General features: G+C 34.6%; 1 protein-coding gene across 4 annotated transcripts in view; it reads left to right on the forward strand.

Moving 5' to 3' along the window:
- LOC136031392 (lachesin-like) overlaps positions 1–27,443 on the forward strand; it is an 87,499-nt gene that overhangs the window by 22,804 nt on the left and 37,252 nt on the right. For all 4 annotated transcript variants that reach the window (XM_065710927.1, XM_065710930.1, XM_065710928.1 and 1 more), the window contains 3 exons: positions 415–500; positions 6,681–6,790; positions 21,235–21,420. In XM_065710927.1, coding sequence (XP_065566999.1) covers positions 452–500; positions 6,681–6,790; positions 21,235–21,420 — 345 coding nt within the window. In that variant the 5' untranslated portion in view covers positions 415–451. The remainder of the gene's footprint in view (positions 1–414; positions 501–6,680; positions 6,791–21,234; positions 21,421–27,443) is intronic.

A 27,443-nucleotide genomic window follows, 5' to 3' on the forward strand; every position in this document is an offset into this window, starting at 1 on the left:
GAATACCTTGTGGCAGCTACTTCTTCTAGACATGGCATCAAAAATTGAATTTATCGGAAATTATTATTATTTTTCCAATAATTTCGAAATTATTGTTCCAAAAATTCCATATTTATTGGAATTTATTATTAGAATTTATTATATGGAATTCATTGGTTAGATTAGAATACCTTGCGACAGCTAATTCTTCTGGATAAGGCGTCAAAAATTGTCACTACCATTTCACACAACCTTTTTTTTTCTAAAAGCTTCCTTTACATCACTTCTATATTGTATTTTCAGCCTCATATTTATAACCAAACGAACAGAAAACCATAAATTTGACTTTGGTTCTGATTTTATGATTTTTAACTTGAAGAGTAGTGAGTATGCTATGGAAGTAACACCTAAGGATCCTCTTTTTCTCGTTTTTAGATACCACAATGGAGGACGAGTAAAGTGATACTTTATAATGGGATTATCCTGGAGTTTCTTCACAATAGTTTTAATCATCCTTTCAGGTAAAGTTTAATCCTTTTGAATAACTATAGGCCTTCTGAATAGAGCTATCAAGACCAACGACAGGGTCCTGGAAATGTATTATTTACGATGCTCCACCTTCTCTTTTTTTTGTATAGCAAAACGGTACCCTCGCAAACGATTTTGAGTGGTAATTATAGCGGTTCTGAATTGGAATGGAAAAAATGCATTCAATTAACCCTGATACTCTCCTGCAATTATATTTACAGGCAGAATGCTTTATTGTTTTAGTGTTTATGTTTTGTTTTAGATAGTGTGTATTCTTTTTTCTTTTTTTATTTTGTAGTGTGTGTGTTTTTGTTGTTTTTTTCCTGTGAAATACCTGTTTTTGGTTTAATCACGAAATAAAGTATCTATCAATGCTTTATTGTAGATTTTCAAATGATTCGGCAATTTTTTACTTAGAAGAAATGGAAGTTTAAATAATGAAAGGTTTTATTTATACAATTAATATTAATACAATAAAACTCTAATTCTAATGAGAAATGCTATAGAAGGCCTTGCTGAGGATAAAACCCCGGAGATTTCGCACCCCATGTCCCTTCCTGCTCACATGACGCTTTCTAGGTTAAATCTATTTTACATGTTTATTCACTGTAAGAAATAATATATTTTATTTTTAAAAATAAAATATAACGCAGAACCAGAACCTACTCTAAAACGCAGACCCAATTATTCCGAATTTATCAAACAGTTCGTGGTAAAGAACTGTAAGTAAGGAACAACTCGGCACAATAGCAACCAATATTCTAAAAAAAAAAAATTGATAACAAAGATAAATCAAGAGAATTGGCTTTTTAGGCTGATTCCAGTTCAATATTACCCATTAAGACTGTGAGGCTGGGAAAATTTACCTTAATTTCAAAAAAGGGGGTACATCCCCGAAATGTTAAACGATTTCAAAGTGGAAAAATTATACCATCAAATTCAGCATATCAGAGAACGCTACTGTAGAGGTTTTACGCTCATTTCTACAAAAATGTGGAGTACTGTATTTTTAACGAGAAGAAAGATCAAGTATGTACGTCAATTTGCTTTATGGTAGTTTTTTCCTCCGGGGTGGTCGTGCAAAACCAATAGTCCTAGAACATCAGGAGAGGGCTCATTTGAACGGGAATCGAAATTTCTTATACCTTTTTTAAGTGACCAAAAATATGGAAGGGGAACTAATTCTCTCTTCACACCCTTATTTTCCCGAAAAATATGCAATGAGAATTTTTGAGATGGCCATTGGATTCGAAATAGTTAAAATGTCCTGCAACTATGGTATTGGGGATGAAATGACCCCCCCCATTTTCCCTGGGGAAAGGGCTGTTAGTTACGAAATTTTCTTATTGTTCACACATAGTATATGTTGCTAAAAAAAACGAAATTTTTTTGGGGGAAGGACTTTCCACGACAAGAATTTTTCTTTGGAAAAATAAATTTCGGTAAATTTTCCAGGGAATATCTTACGTGGGGTGGGGGGATATCCTGAAATTATTTGAAAATCAGTAAGAAATTAAATATAAAAGCAAGTTTTTTTTTTCTGAAAGTAAAGAGAAACAATAAAACTTCAATCAAACAGAAATTATTCCGTATATAAGAGGGCTACCCCTTTCTCAACCCTTGCTCTTTACGCTTAAGTTTGAAATTTTGTCACAATTCTATAAGAAAAACTACTCAAGCACAAGGGCCACCGAATTCGAATGAGAGGTACTTTTTAAAAACCTTAGGACTTTAGCGTATATTCAATTTGAATATACATATTCATTTGAATGTTTTTATTTATTTGTTTTTATTTTATTAATGTTTGAATGTTTTATTTATAATGTTTGAATGTTTTTATTGATTTTTAGTGGGATTTTTTTTTATGTAGTTAAGAGCAAGACCAAATTTAAAAACTATATACTTCGTGCTTGACACCGATTAAAATAAAAAAAACAAGTTTTTTTAACTGAAAGTAAGGAGCACAATCCCTCGCTCTTTACGCTAAAGTTTTTAATTGTTTTAAAAAGTAGAATTGTGGCAAAGAGTCAAAATTCAGCGTAAAGAGCGAGGGATTGCGGAGGGGATAGCCAATGTTATATACGGAGTAATTTCTGTTCGTTCAAGTTTTAATGTCGCTCCTTACTTTCAGTTAAAAAACTTGTTTTTTTTATTTAATTTCTGAATTGGTTCTCCGCAAAGGAATAATTAAAACCAAACTTGCATTTTTTTATTTTTTTTTTTTTTTGGCTAAATGGCTTTCTCATAGTTTTGATCGAATGATTTTTAGAAAAAAAGGAGTGGGGGAGGAAGCCTTGTTGCCCTCCGATTTTTTAACTTAAAAAGGAAACTAGAACTTTTAATTTTTTGCGAATGTTTTTGTTAGTAAAAGATATACGTAACTTATAAATTAGCTTACGTAACGAACTTTTGTATTCTCATGTTTTTATTGCATATATGAGGGGGTTCACCCCCTCGTCAGTCCCTCGCTCTTTACACTAAAGCTTAAATTTTGTCCCAATTCATTAAGAATGACCCCTGAATAACAAAAGCCGTAAAATAAATAGTTGAAATTACTAGAAATACTTTAGCGTTAAGAGCGAAGTATTAGGAGGAGGTGAGCCCCTCATATGCGTAATAATTTCTGTTCTTTTTAAGTTTTGATGCTGCTCCTTACTTCCAGTTGAAAAAACTTTTTCATATTTATTTTTTCATTGTGTTTACTTTTAAATAATGCTAGAAAGTCCTGCGCTCCCTTGATAGAAATTTTCTTCCCCATGACAAATTCCTCGATGGAAAGTCCCCAAACATATCCCCCAGCATATCCCCCTCTTCTCAACCCCTCCCCTCAAACAAAAAATCCCCCTGAAAACGTCTGTACACTTCCCAATAACCATTACTATATGTAAGCACTGGTCAAATTTTGTAACTTGTAGCCCCTCCCACAGGGACTTTGAGGGAGTAAGTGGTCCCCAAAGACATAGTTATAAGGTTTTTCGACTACGCTGAATAAAATGGCTATTTCAGAATTTTTATCCATTGACTTTGGGAAAATAATTAGCGTGGGAGGGGGCCTAGATGCCGTTCAATTTTTTGGTTACTTAAAAAGGGCACTAGTACTTTTCATTTCCGTTAAAATGAGCCCTCTCGCAACATTCTAGGACCACTGGATCGATACGATCAAAGCCTGGGAAAAAAAACAACAAACAAATAAACACGCATCCGTGTTTGTTCGTCTGGCAAAAAATGCAAAATTCCACATTTTTGTAGATAGGAGCTTGGAACTTCTACAGTAGGGTTCTTTGATACGCTGAATCTGATGGTGTGATTTTTGTTAAGATTCTATCACTCTTAGGGGGTGTTTCACCCTATTTTCTAAAATAGGGCAAATTTTCTTAAGCTCGTAGCTTTTAATGGGTAAGACTAAACTTGATGAAACTTGTATATTTAAAATGAAAATTAAATTTCGATTCTATTGAGGTAACTATTGATATCAAAATTCCGTTTTTTAGAGTTTTGGTTGCTATTGAGCCGGGTCGCTCCTTACTACAGTTCGTGAACACGAATTTGATTCGTCATACCCTTATAATGGTTTAAGTACAAAAAAATATGTCCACAAAATGAGTTTTTCAAGGAGAACAAAAGATCTTCATTAAGCCGAAAATGAGAAAAAATAGAATCAAATAAGATACCAAGTGTAAAACTACCACAAATCAGAATCGATAAATAAATGAAATCGAAAACGAACAGAGGTTAGAATAAATAACCGAATCAAACTCAAAACGAGGAGAAATTAACTTGATTAGGGCTCAAAACCTACTATGCCTTTTCAAGGCCAGAACATAATTTGCACTTTGCTTAAAAAAATGCAATTTAATGTGCGCTGTCAGTTTAATATACATATGCTCGTATTTATTCCTTAAAATATTAATAATATTTTTTTTTATTAAAGTTATAAAAGTGAAAACATTTAAAATTTATTTTTTAACTTTGTTTGGCTTTTTATTTATAGGAAATGACTGGCGTGGGGGGGGGGGGCTTTTTTCTCTCGAATCTTTTTTGACTCTTAAAAAAGGATCTATAACTTCCAATTTCATATGAAAGCCCCATATGAAGTTTATACGACAACACATTCCATAAAAACCTTAAATACCCCCAGGGCATAACTTACAGAAAATTTATACAGCCATCCCTTATATAAAAAAAAAAACTTAAATTCCCCCAGGACATAGATTACAACCCTTGCCCTCAGGCCCTGACGGTTTTTAACAGCCCCAGAGGCCTATTTTTTGTGATTTTTGAATAAAATAGCTATGTCAAAATTTCTATCTGGCGCATTCCAGGAAAATACGACGTTTGTGGGCAGATAGCTGTCCTTTGACTACATTGACTCTTAAAAAGGGCACTGAAACTCCTGATTACCAATCCAATGAGATCCCTCCGATGTATACACGACCACCCTTTCTATATTACCTTATATGTCCCATGGGCAAAACTTACAACCCTTACCCTGAGGGCTCTGGGGTGGTTGTCATCCTCAAAGACGTAGTTTTTGGACATTATAACTACGCTAAATAAAATCGATATCTCAAAATTTATTGGACGTATTTGGGGAAATGATGGGCGTGGAGGGGGGTGGTTGTTCTCAAATCACTTTTGACTCTTGAAAAGAGCATAATAACTTCCAGTTTCAAATCAAATAAGCTCCAGCTGCAGCTTATACGATCAGTCATTCCGTAAAAGCCTTATATACCCCAAGCACACAACTTATAACCCTTGTCCCGGGGTTCTTGGAGGTCGTACCAACCCTATAAACTTTTTTTTACGTTCTTTGGATTAATTTGAACAAAATGGCTATCTCAAAATTTCAATCAGATGCGTTTGGTGAAAAGAGTGGTAGTCGGGAGCATGCTAGTTGCCCTCCATTACTTTTAACTCATAAAAGGGAACTAGAACTTCTAATTTCAACCAAATAAGACTCCTCTAACGTTTATACAACCATCCTTACCGTTAAAAACTTAAATACCCCCACGGCATAACTTACAACCCTTGCCCCCAGGCTTAGGAGTTTTGTTTCAACCCCAAAAGCCTTCTTATATGACTTCTGGACTATTTTGAATAAAACAGCTATGTCAAAATTTCTATTGTATGCATTCCGGGAAAATACGACATATGTGTGTGTGGGGGGGGGGCTGGTGTAGCCTCCCTCTAATCACTGGTACTAGTTAAAGTTTAGTTTTACCAATCAAAAGTAACGAGCCTGAGAATATTTGCTTTATTTTAGCAAAAAGGAGGAAATACCCCCTAATTGTCATAGAATCTTAATGAAAACCATACTATCATATTCAGTGTATCAGAGAATCCTGCTGTAGAGGTTTCAAGCTCCCATAGGAAAAAACGTGGAGTTTTCTAGTTTTTGCCTGAAGAAAGATCACGAATGTGTATTAATTTGTTTTTTCCCCCTAGGGGTGATCGTATCAGCCCAGTGGTCCTAGAATGTCGCGAGAGGGCTCATTTGAACGGCAATTAGAAGTTCTAATGCCATTTTAAATGATCAAAAAAGTAGATTGATGATATAACAGAAGAGAGATCAAACTGAGATTGGAATCATACATAGACAAAGCCTTTAAAAAGACGCTGGTGTTCCAAAATTGCAAAACGATAAGAAATAAAACAAAGAAAAGGCAGGAGAGGCTCTAAAATAAATTTAGTAGGCAACTTTTTGCGAAAGACTGTAACAGACAGAACAAAAATATTGAAGAAAAAAAAACATGGATAGTAAGGACGATGAAAGGCGGAAGCTAGAAACAACCCTGGACATACAATCCAAGAATGAATAAGTTTCAATTAAAATTCCTTTTCTTAGGGTTTAGTAATGCAACATAACTGTAATTTTTCGACTTACAGCCAACGTGCTTTTACTGAAGAAAGAAACTAAGGTTTTAATAGATATTCACAGGAAAAGTGACTCTTTAGGAATTAAATAAGAATAAAATCTATAAATTACAGTGCATAGCTGAATTTACATTGTTCTTCGAATAATCTTCAGATGCAACACTGGTCTTGAACTTAAAAATATGCTAGAAGGCCTATACCTTTTAGTATATATTTAAAAATCTCAAAATCTAGTTGAACAAATAAATATAATAGATGAAATTCGAAAAGTCGGCACTTTTTAACTAAATCTGTTACAGGCAAGGTCATGTCGGAGCCTGATTTTTCCGGTGAAGTGCAAAACCTGACAGTCCCAGTTGGAAGAGAAGCAATATTCCAGTGTACTGTTACCAACCTCGGAGGATACAAGGTAGGCAAATAAATTACAAAATTCTGCTTTTTCTTCTTAGACAATTTGCCTTAGTCTAATATGGCCAAGTCGCGACATGAGGGCACAATTGCTGCTAGAAAACCCATTCCAACAAAAGCACGATTAGAGATCTTGAGCGTTCCTGCTCGAATGCTCCACAGTCCGGTAAACAAAGCTGTATAAGCTTAATTTTTTTTATTATTCACCATTACATTTTGTAAAAAAAAGAAGCAGGATAAGCTAATTTTGCTCTCATTGAATGTGTCGATATGAGCCTGAGAATAAAATTCATCTTTTGTTGCTTAGGAACGGAGGGCCTTGCCAAATCCCTATATAGACAGTTCAAAAGAGAAGTAACAATTGTGTTGACCACTTAAATATCTGCAAAACATTGGCTTCCTGTAGATGATTTAGTTTGGTAAGAATTAAGTTTCAAAGCTGAACGTGCTTTTGTATCTTATGCACAATATCAATTATTCCAGACATTTCACCTTTTACTACAGTGTAAAGTCGAAATATTCTTCCACTTTTAAAATTTAGTGCTCTATCTTACATCCTAATAAGGAGATGATCCTCCCTAAAAACAACAGCTTCCCTTATTCACTTGAATTCAATAAAAAATAAACATGTATAATAGAAGTCTTATATCCTCTTAGGTTTGTAATGTCAAAGTGTAATTAATAGTTTTATATTTAATTCGAATTTTTTTTTCAATACAATGTTGCACTTTCTTTTCCCCTTTTTAAAATGCATTTCAAAAGCCCATTTTAATTTTTAATATCTCTTTTTTAACCTTTTATATTTTGCCACATTTTATATCATTTTTACTTTCGAGATATCATTTTTGTCTTTGTGTGTTTTAAAAGATAACCTACTCTTTTAATGTTATGTTTTTTTTTTCAAAACTGAAAACATAGTAATGACGTTTTATTTTTAATTAATTGTTATTAAGTGATCTACAGTTATAAAAGGGATACGAATTCGGTACTCTTTCCTTGCTTTCCTCTCCTTTAGATACAAAATAGAAATATGGGTTTTATTTGTTTACCTTTTTCTTGATAACGTCAATTTTCATGATTCCACGTCAGAATAGCATAGTCTTACTAACAAGAAACAATAAATGAAGTTGAAAGCCCACTGAAGGCACTTTTGGTCTTGTGAACGTAAGATGGCGTTTTTGGCCATATCTATTATATATCTCTTAACTTTCGGCAAATCAAAAACAATCAAATTATTAAGAGTTTGAACGATCAGTGTCTCTCCATGGACACATTAATATGCTAATATGAATCGTATAATAATAATAATAATGATTTATTTTTAACCCGCTACAAAACCACAAACACAAGCGGAGTACTAGGAAAAAAGAAACATAAAGAAACTTCAAAACGCACAAATATAGTGCTCAATCACTAACGGCGAAACAATCTAATTAACTGGTGGAAACAACCTAGAGAAAAAACAGCATTATCAGCTAAAACAGTATTTAATCTTTAAGAAAACAGTAAGAAAACGTCAATATCGAACATCAAATATAATAATATTCCAATGTCAAATTTAATCTTATTAACTTTCAATTCAATTTTTCTGTTGACTCAGTTTCCAGCATTTGTCCCTTATTTTTTATTTAATTCCTACTTACACTTTTGGTCTTATTATAATAGTAAAGTAAAAGAAATTTTTGGGGAAGAATATTATTTTAAGGTAAACTTACCCTTTAGATATTTAAAATCATGGATCCAGTTGAGGGGAAATTGCCTTCCAGTACATAGGGGACAGAAATAAAAAAAATAAGGGTACAAATGGTAAGTGTGGGTATTGCGGAAAAGAGGATAATAATTTAGCCCATTTCCTCATGGAGTGCCAGGAGTTTGAAAGTCTTAGGGATGAAATTTGGGGGGACCATCGGTTGGTGCTGCTTCCTGATATCCTGAGGTCTTCGATGCCTGGAACCATATGCAAAATGGCACGATATGTGGAAAAGGCGGGAGAGGCTCAGTCGAGCCCGAGTGAATGAAAATAAGTATTGTTTTATATTGAGTGTGTGTTCTGTGCAGTGTTGCATTATTAAATCATGTTGTGTATGGCCGTAGTGCTCAAATAAAAAAAAAAATTCTATAGGCAAAAGAGCGACGTGGACAAATATATTATTTATACATGCAGTTTTTTCACCAAGGCACTTCGTATAGAAGGAATAGTTGTAGAAACTTCAAAAGGAGCTCAGTTGATCGAAAAATTAAAAGTTCTAGTGTCTTTTTAAGAAGCAAAAGTGACTAGAAGGCAACCAGCCCCCCCCCCCACGTCCATCACTTTACCAAGTATATCCAATCAAAATTTTAAGATAGTCATTTTGTACGGCATAATTTAAAAGTCCAGTAATTATTTCTTTGGGGATTTCCCCTGCCCATTGCCCTTAGGGCAAGAGCTACAAGTAATGCCAGTAGTCCATTATTAACATGAAGGTTCTTTTGGAAGGAATGGTCATATAAAGTTCAAAGGGGGTTCATTTGATTTGAAATCAGAAGTTCTAGACCCCTCTTTAAGAGTCAAAAGTGACCAGAGGGCAACTAGCCCCCCTCCAAAAAAATCCTTTATCCCCAAATGCATCCGATCGAAATTTTGAAATAGTCATTTTGTTAAAAATAGTAAAAGATAATATAAGAACGCCTTCAGGGTTAACCCAAACCCCCAGAGCCTAGGGGCAAGTGTTGTTAGCTATGCCCCTGGTTATATAAGGTTTTTATGGAAAGAGTGGTCTTTAACTTGGACGGAAGCTCCTTTGATTGGAAACTGAAATTTTTAGTTCCCATTTTAAGAGTTGAAAGTGATCGGAAGGCAACTATACCACCCGCCCTCTTCATCCGATCGAAATTTTGAGGTAGCCACTTTGTCCAAATCAGTCCAAAGGCCATATAACAATGCCTCCAGGGTTGACACCCCCCCCCCCAGAGCCGGTGGCAAGGGTCTTAAATTATGCCCCGCGGGCTTATAAGGTTTTTATTGAAATTTGGAAGTTCTCTTGCCCTTTTAAGAATCAAAAGGGATTGGAGAGCAGCCAACCTCCCTCTCATTTTCCAAAACACATCCAATCAAAATTTTTAGACAGTCAGTTTGTTCAACATAGTTAAAAGGTCCAGTAATCATGTCTTTGAGGGTGTCACTCCCCCCCCCGTAGCCCTCAGGGAAAGGACTATAAGTTATGCTATTCGTCCACTGCCTACATATTAATTTAAAACACTTTTTCCATAAAATAAGCTTTTCAAAGAAAACCAAAAATGAGCGGAAATTGTTAAATAATCTTCTAAGCGTAAAACTACCACAAATCACCATCAATAAATCATTGAAATCCAAAATGAACAATATTAAAACAAATACCCGAGTCAAATTCAAAACGACGAAAAATTAACTTGGGTAAGGCTGTATCTCTCCATGCCTTCTGAAGGCAAGAACATAATTCGTCCTTTAATAAAAAAAAACTTTTTGCCTTTTTACTTTGAAAAATAGAAAATTCTTAAAAATGTAAGGCATAAATATCATTATATGTATATTAAACTCTCAATCCTTATTCATTATTATGCTTTGCCCATTTCAAAATTTTTGCATTTCTCTTGGAAGAAATTCGAAAAGTTTTGAAAAATCAAAACAAGATCAAAAAATTTTTTGTGGTGCATCATAAATTATGATTTCACAAATTATAATAATATATTATAATTTTCTTAAGTTTATTATTTATTTATTAAGGCATATATTTATTATATAACATATATTAATTATTATATATTTATTATGACATTTAAAATATACGAACTAAAATTATGAAATGTATTGTCAGCTAAATCTTCTACTTGGTACATCTAAAGGACAATCAAGTGTCATTCATTTCATCTGTTAATCGATTCTATTTTTGTCTTAATATTATTTAGTGCTGGGAATGATGCATCTCAATTATATATGGATGAAAAATTTGTTTGCAAAGTCATTGCTAAATCTTTTAAGTTTCTACAAGTGTCAGGTAATCTATTGCAAACTTTCAAAATTTCTTCTTTCCAGTTGTACTCCTTTTCATTATTTAAACATTTTCGTTTCAAATGCTCAACTACTGATCTTGTCTTAACAAATTCTTCCGCTGAAACATTATTCTGAAAAATCTAAGAATAGCACCTCTAAATCCTCAATTTCCATCCATTGAAAATCCTTTAATTCCAAAGTATTCTAATCAACTGCATCAGGGTACTTAATTAATTTAATTTTATGTTGTATGCAACAACTTAATGTATCCAAACATAACATAACAGTTAATTCATATGAACAGAGATTTTTCATTGATATGAACAGCTCTAAATGGGTACCTGTAGCTATCTGGGGAAGATAAACAGGAAGGGTGGTCGAAAGCACAGGATAGTGGGCCCTCAGGCCCCACTGCTTCCTCGATGAAGGGCCAAGAAACGGATATCAGCACCGCCGGTAGGGACTATAGGGTCCAATGCTGTATTCTTTACCTTTTTTATATGAACAGAGAGATCAGAAAAAAAATGACATTCAGGGAAATTGCTGATCCAGATACGATTATTGACCTAAGGAACGTTTGTTATATCTTTATTTTTAATAATAAAGATTGTATCGAAACACCATATAAATCTCTCCAATAGTTTTCCACAGATGTCATATTATTGAATGTTAATACTCTTTTGAAGGATGATTCTAATTCCAGTAGATATGAAGAAAATTCGGTACTTGTGCATTATTCAGAACACACTCAATAAGCGAAATTAGATTTTTTCGTGAAACAAACTACGATGCAGGTACATTTTATGAAAAAAACCGGTTTCATAGCCTCAAAGACAAAACTCGATTTAGTTTGCTACGCATAGTGATAGAAGATAGTGTCTGAACATGGATTTTGAAATGAAGATTAGGGATTTGCCAAAGCCTGAAAAAGAGGCAATTATATTTTTCCAGGATGAGGGGTGGCTGCCCCCCTTAAAAGTACGAAAAATTTACGATCTTTCTAATAAAATATTATATTTTCATCATATTTTGTTTTATTTCATTATCTTTATGATTTATTTGCACATTATGGGGGGGGGGTGACGTGCATTATATCGAATACCTTACTTAACCTAACCTAACGATCTCTACATATAAAATATTTAATTAAAAACGTACCTGCATTGTAGTTTGTTTCACGAAAGAACCTAACTTCTCTTAATAAGTGTGTTCTGAATAATACACAAGAACCGAAAATTCTTGCTAGTGAAGTGCCTGAGTAGCTATAAAATTCCCTATTTTTTGGCAAGTAACATTACATCTTTTCATTTAAAAAATCTAGGTTTGGCATGCTACACTTCCTGATGGATAATGCCATGAAAAGAAATAAGTGAATGTGGAATAGTTCTCGTAAACAATTGTATAATTCCCGCATTATTTTCCAACCCTATTTGTTGGTGTTCAATCACTGAAGATATGTGTCACCAAATATGAGCTGATGAGTCAGCACTGACACGCGTTTCATAGGTTCGTCATAAAAGCTCTAGACTATATTAGGATGCTTACTGGGTTTTTTTTTTCGAATTGGCATTTTGAAACAACTTTTCATCAGATATAGGTGCAAAAAATAATTCAAATCAACAAAAGCAGTAAACTTTTGGACATAGCCTAGAGCAATTTCCAGATGTTATGGGAGGGGGGCTGTGACGCAATTAAGCTAGAACCGAACAATTGTATTGTCCGGTTGCAACAATTGTATTTATTATTATTGGTGGTGGTTTTTATTTGGTTTTTAGATTAGTTTTCTATCTTGTGCTGAAGACGCCTTGTTTGGATACAGGCGAAATATCCGCGTTGTTTTAGTCTTTCAATTCTACTGGCCGTCGTCTCGTTTGAAGTTTTCTTTTTGTTGAGTTTTATCTCTCTTGGTTGTTTAAAGTAAGAAATTATTGTTTAAATAGAAATTATTGAGAATTGAATACAGATTTTGGACAGGAGTCACAAACATACAGAGCAGGTGTAATAAAATCGTATAAAAATATCTTTTAAAAAATATCCACATTATTTTCCAACCCTATTTGTTGGTGTTCAATCACTGAAGATATGTGCCACCAAATATGAGCTGATGAGTCAGCACTGACACGCGTTTCATAGGTTCGTCATAAAACCTCTAGACTATATTAGGATGCTTACTGGTTTTTTTTCGCATTGGCATTTTGAAACAACTTTTCATCAGATATAGGTGCAAAAAATAATTCAAATCAACAAAAGCAGTAAACTTTTGGGCATAGCCTAGAGCAATTTCCAGATGTTAGGGGAGGGGGGCTGTGACGCAGTTAAGCTAGAACCGACTAGAAAATAAATTAAACAAAGTTTCTCCGATAAGTATTAGGTAAGAATTTTGCTATTGTTTTAGAAAATTTAGAAGAGAGATGACTGTGCAAGATTGCGTTTGTTTCGCTCAAACGAAATTTTTGATCACAGACATGGTCACCAGGATTGGTACTTTGGGCGCTAATTCCCAGATGCGAATTTCTTGCAAAATACTAAAATAAAATAATTTTGAAACAGTAGCATTGGGTGGCGTTAACTTTCCTTAGAAGTCATGTTTTGTAGGTGGCTTTCTGGCTTTCACTTGAAACGTCTAAATCAGAAGATCTATGGCTTTTGGCCTTGTTAATGATTGTTTATGAGAATCTCGGAGCTTGCGCAGAGATTTTCTTTGATGCAAGGTCAAAATTTCATCTGTGATTTTCCACAATCTATTCATGACGGGTTCTTCCACCATATAAAGTTGAAAACTATTTAATACACTTAATTGAGTTCGCAACCTATCAATTATAATAAACTAATTATGAAAGAACGAAGAAAAACGGGAAAAAACGCGAGAAAAAAAACACACACAAAGTTTTAATATTTGAGGGAAAGAATTAAGACGCGCAAATCATATTATCTTAGTATATTTCCTTCAAACACTTTATAATGCATATACTTTTAGTACCTAATGGATTGAAATGGGGGACCTCGAAAGCCTATATAAAATACCCTTAAAGTTGATTGTGTACTTCAAAGAGATTTTAATAAGACTTTTAGGAGCTAAAGACTCTTAAAAGGTTCTCTGAATATATCTATCGTGAAACTGTCAATTTTCTTTAGGCAATGAACGCTTTTCATTTGGCCTTAAAGCCATGATATTGAGAAAGACCTCAATCGTTGATTTTTCCCTTAATTTGCTTTCCAGGACTATTAGGCTAGGTATCATCTCAGGGGAGGAAAAGCTTTCAGGTTTATCAAAAATGCTGATTTCGTCCTAACTGTGTGACGTTTTCTCTTTTAAGGACTGTCACTCGAACTAATCTTAAAATCACACAGTTGCAGCAAAAGGGAAAGTTTTGGGGTTTTTCTTCGGCTGCGTCGTAATTTTAAGGTATGCGCCAGAGCATAACTTGCAACCCTTGCCCCTGGGCTCTGGGGGGTCGTGTCCCCATTAAGACATTGTTAAATACTCTTTGGAGCATTATTAACAAGATAGCTATCCCATAATTTCCATTAGATGCGTTTGCAGAAAGGAGGATGTCAGTGAGGAGGGAGGCTTCTTAGAAGGGAGCTAGAACTAGTTCATACCGCTACTTACTCCATAAAATTCCATTTTTTTAAACCACTCATTCCATTTTAAGATAAGGGATATAAAAGAAAGGGGCAATGCAAGAGGAAGAACAATTTTCAGTATTTAGAGTAATTTTTGAAATTTTGGTTTCTTTCCTACAATCAATGATGAGCTGTTACCTTTATGCCTCTTATGCCATTAATGCTTAACCAACAATTCAAACGGTTCGTGGTAATGAACTGTGAGTAAGGAGAGATGTGGCTCAATAGTAATAGAAATTCTGAAAAAACGTACTTTTGACATTAGTAGATATATCAAACGAATCGTCTTATTATGTTGATTCCAAATGTATAGGATTAATTAAGTTTTGTTTTACGCATCAAAAGCTATGAGTCTGAGAAGATTTGCCTGATTTTCGAAAAAGGTGGGGGGAACCCCATAAAAGTCAAGGAATTTTAATGAAATCGCATCATCAGATTCGGCATATTCAAGAACCCTGATGTACAAGTTTCAAGCTTCCATTTGCAAAATGTGGAATTTTGTGTTTTTTGTCACAAGAAAGATCACGGATGCGTGTCTATTTGGTTTTTTTTTCCAGGGGTGATTACATCGAGCCAATAGTCCTAGAATATCGAAAAAGGGCTCAGTAAAACAGAAATTAAAAGTTCTAGTGCCTTTTTTAAGAGACTAAAAAAATTGTAGGTCAACTGGCTCCTTGGGTCAACTGGTCAACTGGCTCCAACTTTCCTTGGGGAGGGAAGTTCCCGGGGGGGGGGTGAAATTTCCAAAGGAAATTATTACACTGGGGAATTTGCCAAGATTTCTATGCAAAAATTTTACTTGTGGAGGTATTAAGGGGGATTGTCCGAGGGAAATATTTACCTGGCTAGAACTGTCTAGAGCATCTTTCCGTAGGTGGAGGGATTTTCCAAAGGACAAATTCCCCACGGGGGAATTTTCCATAGGATAAATTCTTCAGAAGGAATTTTCTGCGGGAGGACTGTTCTACTAGGGGGTGGGGGTATTTGTGAGAATAATTTTCCACTGAGGGAGATTTCTGGCATTGATTTTAAGAACAGTCAGAAATTAAAGTATTTTTCAAATAAAAGTGGGCTAAGGAAGATTTTTCAGCCGGAATCGACCACAAGGAATTTTCCAGCGGTAATTTTTTAGCTAGAATGGAATTGTCTTGGGAGGGGGAATTTTCCTGGTGAGGGATATTTTATGAGGGAAAAACTTACAAGGAGGGACTTTCTGCGAGGAGAAGGAATTTTACATGGAGGGGGAGCCGGATTTAGTGGCATTTTTTAAAAACGAACAAAAATTAAAGTAAAAAACAAGTTTTTTTTAATTGAAAGTGAGGAGCAACATCAAAACTTAAAACGAACAGAAATTATTACGTATATGAAGGGGATTACCTCCTCCTCAATATCTCGCTCTTTACGCAACTTAGTTGAATTGTTAACCAATCATTTCTTTGATTTACTAAGCAGGAAAATAGCCCAAGAAGTCGCAGTAACGACATGTTTGAAACTATTTAATAAGCTTGCGATTATTTAAAAAAAAATGTTTATTATTATTATCAACAACAGCAGCTTATCACTATCTGTTTTGTTTAGGCTACTACAGTTTTATAGTAAAGACAAACAATTTCATGATTTCTGATCTCATTTCTTAGAAACAGTATTTGTAAACCTATTGTCAAACATTTCGTGGTAACAAACTATAAGTAAGGAGTGACTCGGCTTCCAAAACTCTAAAACGGTATTTTCATATCAATGGATAAATCAAAAGAATGACCATAATATGCTAATTTCAAATATATAAAATTCATCAAGTTTAATTTTACCCATCAAAAGCTACACGCCTTAGAAAATTTGAGTGATTTTTGAAATAGGGGAGAAACACCCTGTAAAATTCAAAAAATCTTAATGTAAATCACACCATCAGATTCAATATTCAAGTGAAACTCTCTGCAGAAGTTTCAAGCTCTTATTTCGCCCTCCCATTCTCTCTTTATTTTCCTTGAATTTGGCACAGCCTCGCAAGCTTCGCTTATGTTGTGCCATTGGTTAAGAATTGTTTATTTCTAATAAAATTGTTCGACTACTACTACTTATGTACAAAAATGTAGAACTGTGCTATTTTTCCCACAAGAATGATCACGGGCGCGTGTCTATTTGTTTGTTTGTTTTTTTCCCAAGAGTGATTGTATCGATATAATGGTCCTAAAAGATTGGAGGAGGGTTCATTCAAATGGAAATTAAAAGTTCTAATTCCCTTTTTAAGTGACCGAAAAGATTGGAGGGAGTCTGTCCCCTCCCATACCCTTTTTTCTCCGAAGTTATATGATCAAAATTTTGACATAGCCATTTTGTTCTGTATAGTTGAAAGATTCAATAACTATGTTTTTAAGGGCAAAATAAACCCCCACAACCCGTGGGGAGAGGCCGGTAAGTTAAGAATTTTGCCAATTGTGTACGCATAGTATTTGTTATTGGAAAGTATAGATACATACTTCAGGGGGGAGGATTTTGTGCTTGGGTGGGTTTTGTCAATTTTCCAGAGGAAAGCTTATACTGGGGAGATTTGACAAATTTTCTTTGTGAAATTCTTGTTAATTGTCTTACATTATCTTTGCCAACACAATTTCGCATGTGGAGATGTTTTGGGGGAATTATCAAGGGGCTATTTTCCGCGTGTTTTGATTCGCAGGAACAAATCGCCACGGAAGGGGGAATTTTCAGAATGATTGAGAAACTGATTAGAATTTAAAGTCTTTTTCAAATGTCAGTAAGCTAGGCAGAATTTTTCAGGCTGAATCGTCCGCAAGAAATGCGAAGGGGGGATTATTAGCGAGGATAGAACTATCTGGAGGGAATTTGCACTTCACGTGGGATGAAATTTCCAAGGAAGAGTTTCCCGTGAGAGGGGCGGATATTTCATAGAGGGTGAGCCAGTTTTACCGGCATTATTTGGAACACACTCAGAAATTAAATATAAAAAAAACAAGTTTTTTTAATTGAAAGTATGAAGCAACATTAAAACTCAAAAGGAACATAAATTATTCCGTATATGGAGGGTTGCCCTTCTCAATACCTCCCTCTTTAAGCTAAAGTTTCACTCTTTCTTCCAGTTTTTTTAAGAACAGCAACTGAAACACAGGGGCCATTTAAATAGAATAGGATAGAAATAGAAATTAAATAAATAGAATAGAATAGAATAGAAAGTTTAAAAAGAAAGTTTTCAAGAAAGTTTGAAACTTAAATAGAAATAGAATAGAATAGGAAGTTTTTTTAAAGTTCTAACAGCTCTACAGTTCTTGGTATGAACTATAAGTAAGGAGTGTAATATTTATGGTCTAATGCCCTTCACCAGAGGTTTAAAATCACCCTCCCGTATACTCTCCCTCCCAGCCTCCTTAGTAAGTTTCATAAATTGTCTGCTCAACAACAGGCTACTGCAACATTAGAAGAGCTTGAAACTAATAGTTAGTAATATACAATCTTCAATTGTAAAAAAAAAACATGCTAAAGTCTTACTCGAAATGAGGAACAAATGAAGCGTAATATCAATTCCGAAAATCCAGTTATTTCTCTCTATACAACGGAGAAGTGTAAGTTATGATACACATTCTAAAGCAAGTCTAAAGCTGGTTTAGTTGCACTAGTTCTATCAATGTATGGTAGATCAAATAAAAAAAACAAGTTTTTTCAACTGAAAGTAAGGACAACATTAAAAATCAAAACGGACAGAAATTATTTCGTTTATGAGGGGGTTGCTCCTCCTCAACATCTCCCTCTTCACGCTGAAGTTTTTTAGTACTTAAAAAAAACAACAAAAAAACTTCTCACTGTTCAAAGTAAATGAACCTTGGGTTTCAGGAGTCATTCTTAAGGAATTGTGACACAATCCAAACTTTAGCACAAAGAGCGAGGTACTGACGAAGAGCAACCCCGCTCATATTCGTAATAATTTCTGTTCGCATGAAGTTTTAATGTTGGTTCTTTTATGTATAAAATCTAATTACAAAAACTTTTTTTATCAGTTTAATTTTGATCGTTTTCTAAATAACGCCAGGAAATCTGGCTCCGCCTCCACGGAAAAATCCCTCATCCCCACGGATATATTCTCTAGACAATTTAATCCAGGCGAAAATTTACCCCGGATAATTGCCCTTAACATCTTCATGCGTAAAATTGTGTCAGCAAAGAGAAAGTAAGATATACTAAGAATTTTGTATACAAATTCTGGCAAATTCCCCTAGCATAAAATTTCCCCTGAAAAACTTACCCCCTTGAAACCTCTGTTCCCTTGAAAAATCCTCCCCGAGGAAAATTCCTAACAGCAGAAAAGTCACCCCTTCCCCCCAAAAAAACATATGCATACTTCCCAATAATAAATACTATACGTAAACAATGGGAAAATTTATAATTAAAGATCTTTCCCCCGGGACTGGGGGGGTCATAATATCTCCCAAGGCATTGTTCCTTAGCCCTTTGACTATGCTGAACAAACAGCTATCTCAAAATTTTGATAGGGTGATTTTGCGAAAAAGGGGCTTGGGAGGCGGCCTAATTGCCCTCCAGTCTTTTTGGTCACTTAAAAAGGGCACTAGAATTTTCATTTTCATTCGAAAAAGCTTTCCCCCTACATTCTAGGAGCACTGGGTCAATGCGATTACCCTTGGGAAAAAGAAACAAAAACAAATAAAAAAAATACGCATTCGTGATCTTTTTTCTGGCAAAGAATACAAAGTTCCGCGTTTTTGGAGACAAGAGCTTGAAACCTCTACAGTAAGGTTCTCTGATATATTGAATCTGATGGTGTCATTTTCATTAAGATTCCATCGTTTTTTTTATATTCGAAAATAGTGAGAATATACAAAATCCTTTTCTAATGCGTACTATAAGTTCTTCTTCTTTTCTTTCTTTTATCCAGCGGTATTTGGTCCTCCTTTCCTCGATTCCTCTTCTTTTTCATTTTCTTAATGATGGGTTGGTAATACTTCACGTAATGGATAGAATCAAGCCGGTTTTTGTTTTCTTTTCGTACTCCTGAAAATAAAATAAAAATCAATCCTGTTTCTTTCTTCTTCTTTTTTTGATCTACGACTCCCTGCTTATTTGTATTCTAATTCGTCCCTAATCCACTATTATTTTCTTCACTTTACTACTTGTCTATCTTACCTCTTACTCGGCTTTCCATAGCTTTCTACTTTTCTGATTCCTCACATACATAGTCTTTTTCTCTCCTAGTACATTTTATATACCTTTTTCCTAATAACCTCTTTTATTTAAAAAAAAAGCCCCTATTCATACGATTCTCCATTTATTAATTTACCATTGAACAATTTCAAAATCCTTATTCTAGCTACCCACGGTGGAAAGGGGCTGCTCTCATTTATTAGGCCTATAACATATTACATTAAAATACAAATATACAATGCATATAAATTTTGTACTTTAAAATACTTTCACTTTTATTTAAATAAAATTTTAGAACACTTTTCACTACATTTACATAAAAAACATAACACCACTGTTTTTTAAAATACATCACGTTTCAACAAATTCCACTCTCGCTGGGCCTTGGGTTATTGGGTAGCTACAACAATCCGTACAAAAATTTCCCAAAATCAAATCGTATCCCCTTCAAAATATAAAATAAGTTCCACTAATTTAATATAAATTTCAAACAATCATTTAAAAAATGACTTCAAATCTACACTCTATAATCTAAAAATTCATAGAAAACCCAATACTCTTTCTACATTCCCTTGAAATATATTCAGTCTTTAGCCCATGTAAAAATTTAATCAAATATCGAACTCTAAATTCAAACACTTCATTAGAAGTTCGAAATATCTAACTTAAGTTTTACATTTATTCCATAGATATATATTCCGTCTTTATTTTTCTTTTTTTTACCAAAATTAAGAACTCCCTTTTCTAATCTTCTACCTAAATACTTATCACAAAGTTAAAGAAATAAAAATCATACAAATCTAAAGACTTAATCCTTCAAACCTTCTATTTTTTTTCTCAACTCTCCTTTGTTTTTTCCTTTTTAACAACACATCCTTACCTACCAAGGCACAAAAATTGTTCCCTTCTATTTTAGACCAAATTCTTCCTCAATTTCCTTAGACTTGATTTTCCTTACCATTTTCCATTCTGTTTCCACAAGATTCATCCTTTGTTTGATTTATTGATTCATCCAAGATTCCATTGTTTTAGGGGGTGTTTCCTCCGTTTTTCGAAAATCAGACAAATTTTCTCATGCTCATAGTCTTTGACAGGTAAATCTAAGCTGAAACGTGTATTTTTTGAAATCAGCGAAATAAGCAATATATCTATTGGTATGAAAACTCCGTTTTTTAGAGTTTCGGTTACTAGTGAGCCGGGCGCTCCTTAACAACAGTTTATCACCACGAACTATTTGATAGGCTGTGAAGCAATAATTTTTGTTCGTTTTAGTTATCAACTCTGCTCTTTACTTCCCTCGGAAAAACTTTGTTTTTTAAATATTAAAAAGGATGTATTTGATGCTTGTGAAGTGATTAAACTGAATATTGGGATGAAAACCGGCAGCTAGAGCAGCCCTGGACATACAGAACAGTGGTCACGGCTGGATTGCTAGTAGACAGGATTTGAAAAGGATTACAAAATATATAGGTAAAACTAAAAACTGATTGGATTTTATTAAAAAAAATAATAGTACCGAACCTGCATCTCCCAATTTAGAAATCAAAAAATGAACAAGGTTCCACAAAAGATGCTTGACTTGGCTATCTGATCAACTGATAGATTAGTAGTGTGTGTTAAACTCTATCCATTTGTTTTTGCAGGTCGGTTGGGTTAAAGCAGACAACAAGGCTATTCAAGCGATTCATACACATGTTGTGACACACAATCCACGGGTGTCTGTAACACATTCAGGTCCCCACATCTGGAACCTTCATATAAGCAGTGTTAGAGAAGAAGATGCTGGAACTTATATGTGCCAAATAAACACTGATCCAATGAAAAGTCAGGTAAGAATAAATAAATAAATACTTAGAAATTTCCTTTTGATTGGAAATTTTTGCTGTGCTTATCTCATAAGGACAAAATGATACATACACAGTAAAGTTGTTTAATCTGATCAAGTAATTATTTTCCCCGGGAAAATATTTCCCCCTTAAATTCAAAAGATTGTTTACCATCGTATCGTTTACCAAATTGGGTTTTTGAGAGAGCTCCTTTGTAGGACTAATTGGGTCAGAGGGAATGGCCACCAGATTTCGAAAATGTATTTCTTGTATTTTTTATAAAAAGAAAGAAAAATAGAAAAAATAGCCCTTTAAATTTTGAAAAATCTTGTTTTTGTTCCTTCATTAAAAAACCGTGAAAAATCATTGCCCCTCCCCATAATTTTCAGGAATTGGCGCAAGGGGACTAATTTTTCCTGTGGGTTGATTGATTCTTAAGAGGGGTAATTAAAGATAAACTGAGAATATCTTGTTTTGTCAAATAAACATAGACCCCATGAAAGTCAACCCTCCCAAACAGAATTGACATAATTTTTTTTTATTTTAACTAAGGACTCTGCTAAGATTTAACGAATAAACATCACCTGTGCCATTTTTGTCGTCAAGTAATTAATTCCCTTAAATATCCACCAAATTGCAAATGCTCGTATAATCTGCAAAACTAGAATTTCCAAGAGGGTTCAAGATTAGGATTTCTAACATTGGATTGAAGTTCAAAGGGGTTGAAGAAAGGTATACCGAAAATACACTTTTTGTAGTAGTGTTTAGTATGTATTACAAGACTTACGTTTTTAATCAAATGTAAATCAAAAGGACATTAAATTGTGTCATTGGAATCAAATGAGCCGATTGGCTGAGAAACATCGCAAATTAAAAGAATGAATAAAATACGAATTGTTATTATTAACTCTATTACATTAACGTATTCATAGATAGATAGATAAATCATGTAGTTCAAAAGCCCAAGGATCATATACATATAAAAGTTAAAAAAAAAACATAACAAAATTAAAAAACACACAGAAATATAGTACATAGCGAGAAAATACCCAATGTAGCGAGAAAATAATTGTAATTCTGCGTAATAATTAATAATTAATTGTATAAACTTTCTTTCTTTTTAATCTTTTGACTATGTACACATCAACACGAAATATTGTGGTTGCATTACTACTTCATAAAATATCAGGAAGTAGCAATACAATCCCATGTAAGTATTTTTCTCTTAAATGAGAGAGCAACGGATACTTCTGGAGAAACTGGTCCAAATCTTCGTCCTCATCTTTACAAAAAGGACACACATACCGCCCTTCAGGATAAACTATCTTTTTGTCCAGCACCTTTTGCCTGTTCTGGATTCGAAGGCAATTCGCCCTAAGCTGAATCCATCGACATAAAATCATAGCCGGTAAATTAATTTTAAACTAAACTTCCTCTCCAAAACTAGATTTAGCCTGATTATAATGTTTCAATGTCGTAGAATTTAAAACCAGCCCTTGCCATTACTGAAATTCTTGAACCTCTAAGATAAATCGTACCTGGCTTTCTAAATCTGTTGGTAAATCAGGGGAACCAACACTATAATCCTGTAAAGTAAGGCATTCTCGATCCTTCTAGCAATGACTTAGTTTGGGAAGGCCACGACGTTTTCAAACCCTAATTCAACATCTGATAATATGCTGCTGTTACTAGTGTATCCTCATTACTCCTAATTAGCTTCAACCAAATTCTAAGCATCAAAATAGGCCTATGTTGCTTTAACGAGAACAGACCCATATCACCTTTCAGAATCTGTGAATGAGTTGTCTGATGTAGACCGAACACTTTTATAGTACTGGAGGGACTCCAACTGCTGTGTCACATCTCCACTCCAAATCTCTGCTTCATATTCTATAACTGGTAAAACTTTTGCATTAAATATTCGTTTACACATTTTTAGATTTCTAATTCCCATTATCGTCAGGTATCCAAAAACTGCAGACATGGCCACTTTGCCTCTATTAATTATTTCATCAACATAACTCTTTAAACTTCCATTTTCCGATAAAAAAAACCTGAATATTTTATTCTTTTACTTACATTCAGTTCCTTATTATTAAATTTAAATCTATAATTTTTTTTCTTCAACACTTATTTTTCTTTTTTTCTAAATAACAACTTCACTCTTTTCAACATTCAACCTTATTTTCATCATCTGCAAATATTCTTCTGTGAGACTCAGGGCCGTCTGCAGATCTTGCGGTATACTAGGCATCGAAGCAATATCGTCTGCAAATATTAAACCGGTGGTTTTTGGGTCCCTAGACTAGTTTTAGGAACCCATCCATTCTCTATAAAATTAACAACATCATTTAAAAATTATTAACAATTTAGGAGAAAGAGTGAACGAAAGTAAATCATCAAACAGTTCGTGGTAACGAACTGTAGTAACTAGCGACCCGGCTCAATAGTAACTAAAACTCTAAACAACGGAATTTTGATACTAGTAGATGCATCAAAAGAATTGGAATTTTATGATGATTTTAAATATTTAAGTTTCATCAAATTTATTCTTACCTATGAAAAGGTACGAGCCTAAGAAAAATTGCCTTATTTTAGAAAATAGGGGGAAACACCCCCTAAAAGTCATATTATCTTAACGAAAATCACACCATCACATTCAGTGTATTAGAAAGCCCTGTGTTTATTTGTTCTTTTGTTCTTTTTTCCCAGGGGTGATCGTATCAACCAATTGGTCTTAGAATGTTGCAAAAGGGTTCATTCTGAGGTAAATTAAAAGTTCTAGTGATTTTTTAAGTGACCAAAAAAATTTGAGGGCACCTAGGCCCCCTCCCACGCTCATTTTTTCCCGAAGTCAACATATCAAAATTTTGAGACAGCCATTCTGTTCAGCATAGTCGGAAAACCTATTAACTATGTCTTTAGGGGTGATTTACTCCCACACAGTCCCCGGGGGAGGGGCTGTAGGTTACAAACTTTGACCATTGTTTGCATACAGTAATGGTTATTGGGAAGTGTACTGACGTTTTCAGGGATTTTTTTCTGGTTGGGGCTTCAAGGGGAAGGGGTTACTTGGGATGATCTTTCTATGGAGAATTTATCATGGGGGAAGATAATTTCCATGAAGGGGGGCATGATTTTCTAGCATTCTTTAAAAAAAAACAATGAAAAAATAAATATGAAAAAGTTTTTTCAACTGGATGTAAAAGGAGGATTAAAACTTAAAACGAATAGAATTCATTACACCTACGATGAGGTTCATCTCCTCCTAAATACCTCGCTCTTTACGCTAAAGCCTTTTCTTTGTAATTTCAACTATATATTCTACGACTTTGGTGATTCAGGGGTCATTCTTAAAAAATTGGGATAAACTTTAAGCTTTAATGTAAAGGGCAAGCTATTGACGAGGGGTGAACCCTTTCATATACGTAATAAAAATATACGAATATAGAAGCTCGTTACATAAGTTAATTCGTAAGTTACGTATATTTACTACTAATAAAAACGTTTGTAAAAAATTAAAAGTTCTAGTTGCCTTTTTAGGTCACCAAAAAATTGGAGGGCAACTAGGCCTCCTTCCCCAACCCTTTTTTCTCAAAATTGTCCTATCAAAACTATAAGAAAACCATTTAGCCAAAACAAAATTAATATGAAAATTTATTTCGGCCAGATTGCTGACATGAGGATCCAGAAAAGAGCTTTCCAGACAAAAGTAGCTTCTAGTCTACATTGGGCTTCTGAGGTTTGGGGTTTTGCAAAAGAAGCTAAGCTAGAAGTAGTTCAGCATAAATATTTTAAGAGAAACCTAGACTTGAAGGATTCATTTAGTTTCAGTGGTACTGAAAAGAGATTTAAGGTTTACTTGATTGGTTAGAATGGTAGAATTGTAGAAGAAAAAAAATAGGCTACCTAGAGTTCGGCTTCTTAAGGCAGCCTGTTGAGAAAGCTTGAAGGACGATTGACGTGATTCGCGACCAAATCATGTCAAGAAAATACTGGACCTTTGTGGCCTTTCGGAGGTGTGGAATGAAGGAAAAGGCCCAGTGGGCGAAAGCGTGTCAGTATGGAAGGAAGTCCAGCGTACCCTAAATGACCAAAAAATACAAGACTGGCAAGCCCATAGGGACCAATCCATGTCTCTGAGGTTCTACTCCCGAGCTAAACATTGCTGGGGGGAGGAGGTTTATTTCAAATTTGGGTTGAATAAAGAGGATTTGAAGAATCTGTTGTCTTTAACGGGGGATAGTTTGGATTTAGGTGAGAGAAGGAAATTTCTGGGAAAGCTTAGGCTGGCAGGTGGACCCTAGTTTTGACCTATGTGTGGATGTGTCAATGAAAACTTATAGCATTTTGTATCAGAGTGTCAAGAGCTGTCTGAATTGCGGAAGGAATGTTTTGGACGAAAATTTGGGAGTGAATGCTGGTTAACTGAGTGGATCGCTGAGAGGAACGGATGTATTGATAAACAGTTGTGCAAGTTTCTTCGTTTATGAATTAAACATAGGGAATCATTGTTGAGTTGATAGTTTGTTAGGTGCATTGTTGTTGTATAGCTGTATTCTGTTCCTGAGTTATGCTTGTTGACTATATTCTGTGCATTTTGTGGTTCTTTTATTGTTCTTTTTGATTGTTTTGATTTATATTATCTAAAGTTGTATTTTGTTCCTCAGCTTGTTTGTAGATTATGCTATGTGTTGCAATGGCCTGCAGGATTTTTTGCAATAAATCTTATTTTATCTTATAAATAAGGCAACTTATCACGTAATCCTTGCATTTTCCATGAATCTAGATTCATTATATGACCCTTTATATTCTATGCGTCTTAGTTTTCTGTCATTGCGTTAACATCACTAGCCTCTTTTTGGAATTGCTCGTTCCTAGTCTCTGTTGGGGAAAAGGCAACATTTAAACCAGCAAGAAATAATAGACGTTATGGTGGTATTTTGGTTTAGCAATTTTTTGCCTGTTCCATGACACTAGACTCAGTACATGACCATTTATTTACTATCCGTCTACACTTTCTGTCAGTGCGTTAACATCACTAGTCTCTTCTTGGAGTTGCTCTTTCCTAGCCTCTGCCGAAGAAAAGGCATCATGGTAATAATCACGACTGTGACTATTAATATCTGTTAACGTGCCTCACTCTCTAGTATAAGCAAAATCGAGGGAAAATCCACTGCGATGTCTTCTGTTAAATCCTTTTCTTAGAGAATGGCTTCCTCTGGGTGCCACGTTACGAGGAGCTGGTCAATGTAAGCACTAGCAGGTCTTCTAATTACCAATACTGCCTGAGAAAAGGCTGTCGATGGTTACACTGTCTCGGTGTCACTTTCACTGGTATCACTATCTAGCTACATCGAGATATCATTGGGATCATTCGGGAGCCAAGCACTAGTAGGTGGACAAGGACTTTTAACTGGCATCGAGTTACTCTTAACCTCAATAACAGCCTTTGCATTGTACCTGATTAGTCGGCCTCGGATAAACAGCTTGTCACCTCGTAACTTTGCATCACGGCCGTTGTTCCGTGCATGATTCATAATTTACTTCAAGTGTTTACGAGCCTCCCTTTGCTTAGCCGTGTAATCTGGGGCCACCGATAGACCTATCCTTCTCAATAAGGAATTATTTCTTAAGATGTAGTCTCTGATTTCGACTGTGTTTAGCTTCACTTTTACTGGACCAGATTTCAATATAAAAATGTCACAAACATCCTCTCGATTTATTTTGAGAGATGGCATAGCACGGTTTAATATACACATTATTTCTTGCTTCACAGTATACTCGCCAAGGTGTTGAGGAGTATAATTATCTATAATCAAATTTGTTCTTTTCTGCTCTACCTCGAGCTGGTTGGCTCGTTTTTGTATGTGAGTACTAGGTCTGATTTCACGCTTTTCAGCTCTTTCTTAATCTATTCATTTGTCTTAGCAGTGCTAGATATATGTGTACTAATGTTATTTATCTGTGCTTGTAAGGCAGCAGCGGTATCCGAAAGTCCAGTTGTTACCATACTATCTGAAGTA

This window comes from Artemia franciscana, chromosome 9, assembly GCF_032884065.1.
Source record: "Artemia franciscana chromosome 9, ASM3288406v1, whole genome shotgun sequence".
NCBI lineage: Eukaryota > Metazoa > Arthropoda > Branchiopoda > Anostraca > Artemiidae > Artemia > Artemia franciscana.